The sequence below is a fragment of the Nematolebias whitei genome, chromosome 7 (assembly GCF_014905685.2).
Source record: "Nematolebias whitei isolate Nwh7 chromosome 7, NemWhi1, whole genome shotgun sequence".
Lineage (NCBI taxonomy): Eukaryota > Metazoa > Chordata > Actinopteri > Cyprinodontiformes > Rivulidae > Nematolebias > Nematolebias whitei.
The window spans coordinates 49,193,284-49,197,470 of NC_056504.1; the positions used below are offsets into that span (position 1 = coordinate 49,193,284).

Genomic DNA, 4,187 nt, shown 5'->3' on the forward strand with positions numbered 1-4,187 from the left:
CACGATGAAAGGTGCACCTTCCACCACCACCACGATGAAAGGTGCACCTTCCACCACCGTCACGATGAAAGGTGCACCTTCCACCACCGTCACGATGAAAGGTGCACCTTCCACCACCACCACGATGAAAGGTGCACCTTCCACCACCGCCACGATGAAAGGTGCACCTTCCACCACCATCACGATGAAAGGTGCACCTTCCACCACCACCACGATGAAAGGTGCACCTTATAAAAAGATGAGTCAGCGCACCAAGATGAACTGGCAGGTGTTGGCAGATTAAAAAGAAAGCAGTCGTGGTTCCCGCCGCAGAACAATCAGCTTTAAACGTACAGCTGAAGCTCAAGAAGCTAAAAACATTTTATCATCTGTTGCTATGTGACAGCAGCTGTTTTCATCTGTTTGCTCGTTACTTTAACTTTGAAATGTTAGCATCTTTTAGCTCACGTTAGCATTAGATAATCTTACTATTATGGCCAGCTGTGGGTAAGTGGTTAGAGCAGTTGTCCTCCAATGTAAGAGTTGGGGGTTCAGTTCCACCAGCAGTCACATGCCGAAGTGTCCCTGGGCAAGACACTGAACCCCTCATAGCCTCTGATGTGCGTCTCATCGATGTTTGAATGTGATGAAGCTCTGATTAGTCTTTGTATAGATCTATTAGAGTGCTGTATGAATGGGTAAATGAAGCACAGATTGTTGTAAAGAGCTTTGAGTGTCTTGATAAGATGGAAAGGAGCTGTATAAGTACAGTCCTTTTACCTTTGACCATATTTAATGTTTTGTGCCTGAATCTGTTCATTAGTGCTAACGTTAGCATCTGCTAGCTCACATGAGCTGGTACCTGAGTCCATCAGTTTCTGTCCATTAGTGCAGGTTTTAGCATCTGGCAGTCTAATTATTTGGACCTGAATCTGTTTAGTGCTCATGTTGGTACCGTTGGCTGCTACCTCGCATTAGAACCCGTTAGCAGCTGTTTTCTGGTTCAGAACTTCCCAGGACAGAGCCAGCCTGAAGACAGATCCTCTTTTCTGTCGTCAGCCCTCTAAGTCCAGATGTTCTCACCATGTTGGGATGCCTCCTGGTCTGTCCAGGATCATTCCTCCCACTTTAGCTGATGTGGTAAACTACAGACGAAGCTCCTGAGAGCTGCACTGACTCCAAGTCTTGAGGTCTTTTCACAAGATCGTTCTGCAGTGGGACCAACAGCTCCTGTACACCTGCATCTGGTCATTTATCAATGATCAACAGTCAGTCACGCCCAGCAAAGATGGGGTTCTCTTACCTGAAGCTACTGCTGTAAAACCGCAGGACGGTTGGTTTCAGCTGACATGAAGCCAAAACCAGATGACCTCGGGCTAAACTGTACATTTTTTATTTTTTTTTGTATTTAGCCGTCGGCGATGGTGACATTAAAGGTCAGGGCACAGACAGATCATGGAGCATGGCAGCACTTCTCGATGTTTAGCCTGTCCGTCCTCCATGTTCCTGTCCATCTGCAGTGGAGACATCAGTACCAGGTGGACTGGGTGTGGAGGTGTTGAGGAGATGATGGTGCAGAGGTCTTTTTGTGGGCGTGTATTGAGCCTGTTGACGGCCCCCCCTTCATGGAGCTGCAGAGACAGCTCGGCAGCTCTTTTCTTATACAGACTCTGCCGCTCCACTGTTGGCCTTCTGTCAGGCGGTGAAAAGGCGGACAGTGTTTCTGATGAGTAAGTTAGAGCCAGGAGAAAAATAAAACCGCTTTGAAGGTTTTAGAGATCTGACATGGAGGATATGAATCTTCTGGTGGGAGGATAGGAAGAAACAAGAAAAACTACAAAATGTCCTGAGAACAAGAGAGACTAGAGGAGTTTAAAGAGATTTGGGTGACGGACTGAATAAGAGAGAAAGTGATAACTGGGACGTCACCCTGACTGCTCAGCCATGACCACTGCGAGACGTTTATCCATTTACACCCCCCACAGAGGAAGCTCATTACAGACGCTTGGATCCAGGATCTGGTTCTTTCATACCTGATCCATACCTCATCCCAACAGACCAGAGCGCATCTCTCCACCCACTCAGTCATGACCATGAGCTTCCTCCATGAGGGGGCCGGGCTCGGCCTTAGAGAGGAGGTTGAGGTGGTTCAGCATCAGATTTGGATGCCTCCTTCTGGAGGTTTCATGAGCACCTGGGATTAGACCTGGAGAGAGTATGTACTCATTATGGTCTGGAAACACCTTGAGATCTTTCAGGAGGAGCTAGAAAGTGCTGCTGTGGAGAGGGATGTTTGGGTTTTGAAGAAAATTTACGAATGGGGAAACTCCTAAAAGCTAGACTTTCACAAAATAACAAAGTTTAGGATCCTTTGACCCAAATGTTTCGTTTTAATCCTGACGCTGGTGTTCCAGACGAGGAGCGTTGTTCCAACAGAGGCGTGTTTTTAGGTTGGTCCCAGCTACATGGAGGCCGTGCATTGTTGGTGTTTTCAGGAGACTCCTGCTGTGATTTCACTTTGGCTGACAGGATGAAGTGGATTCACAGCAGGAGTCTCTCTCCTTCTTTTCTTTCTCTTCCTCACTTTCTCGTTCTGCCTTCTTTCAGTCAGGTTCTCTCTAACCAAAGCCCTCAGAAGAAGTCTTTTGTGTTCCAACAAACACACGAGCTCTTGCACAGAAGGGGTTCCTCTCCTCCATGAAAGAGTTTTATGAATAACAATCTCCTGGGTCCAGGCCTGCAACACACACCTCCACACACTCAGCACGACCCCATCACAAAGGAGAAGGCATGCATTCATTAGCAATCCTCTAGAAAGCTTTAACTGGTCGCCCATTGTTGGTAGAGTCACCTTCACCACCCCTCCTTTATCTGCTCATCTTTCATCATATCCCTTTACTGTCACTCCCTGAACTCCAGTCACTGATGAGCAGGAACACAAACTGTTGTTAAAATTCATCAGACGACTCCCCGGCACCAACGTTCTAATAGTTTTTATCAACCTTGTGCAGCTTGGATCAGTCTGAAGAGCTGAGTTCTGATTGAGTGTGAGGCTCTTCAGTTGCAGAACGTTCCCTCCTCTCACCTTCGTCTGTTTTTCTGTTTTTTCCCCTCGCAGGTCTCCGAGGTGCTCGGCTCAATGGGACGCCTGAATCTCTGCGAGTCCAACACAAAACTCTGAGGGGAACAGGAAGAATCAAACCACGGAGGACAAAAGAGAGGGGAGGAGACGCAGCAGAAGAAGGCGCCTGGCGAGGAGTGGAGGGGAGATTTGAAAAGAGGGATTTGCTCTATCTGTTGGGGGTGCATGCTCCCCCTGAGACCCTCCCCTCCTTTTGGACATCCTCCTTTTCACTTGTTTCTGCATTAGTGAGAGGCAGACAAAAGGCAAAGAATGTGCAATAAACACGGTGGGGGATTGCTCGATGCAAGCGGGGGCCTCGACGTGAGACTACCCAGGACTAGACTCTTGCTTCTGGGTTTGGTACTTGTTGCAGCGGGCTGGCTGCCTCCGTCGGCCCACGCAGACGGGGCGATGGTGTTGATAGAAGCAGGTGGAGAAGGTGAGGGGCAGGGAGGAGACCGGAGCGAGCTGGAGGCCTCCATGCACTCCTCGCTGCTGCACGACTTCCAGGAGGTGACGGAAGGCCTCCAGGTGATGGAGGACAGTGTTACTACAGCGTCCCGGCAGGACACGGCACCACCCTCAGCCTTCCCAGACTCCTCGGCGGTGGTTGGCCGGCTCTTCCAGATCAAGGTGCCAAACAAGATGGCGGATGTTTACATGGAAGATATAGTCAAGGTGAGTTACCTGAACTTTGTGTATGTGAACTTTAACCCAGCAGCTTGCATTATGAGAGGGAGGTGAACAAAATGATAAAACCTAAACACTGAAATGAATCAAGGAATACACGTCAAACTTTGTTTCATGAGCTGCCTGAGGTTGAACTAGTTCCATAAAAAATGAGAAATGTGCAGTAATTAGTCCTGCATGCATGAAGTCTGAAAATATACTTGCACTTGAACATCTCAAAATATTTATGAACTCGCAAATAAAATTTAAAGTCCGGTCAACTCAGATCAAGAATCTAGAACAGTTTATGATGAAGCAGGATTTGATTTGAGTCACTTTTTAAAACATTATTCAGAGACAGATGATGAGGAAAATGCTGTTCTGTTAAAGTCCGGGTAACTTTCAATACTAAACG

At 47.8% G+C, this 4,187-nt stretch overlaps 1 protein-coding gene across 1 annotated transcript; it reads left to right on the top strand.

The window, feature by feature from the left end:
* Positions 1-3,102: 3,102 nt before the first annotated feature.
* LOC119412034 (dystroglycan) lies at positions 3,103-3,783 on the top strand (the record flags this gene model as incomplete). Its single annotated transcript, XM_037679010.1, is given in 1 exon segment — positions 3,103-3,783. A coding segment is annotated over 1 exon segment (410 nt), but the record flags the coding sequence as incomplete, so codon positions are not given.
* Between the last annotated feature and the right edge of the window lie 404 nt (positions 3,784-4,187).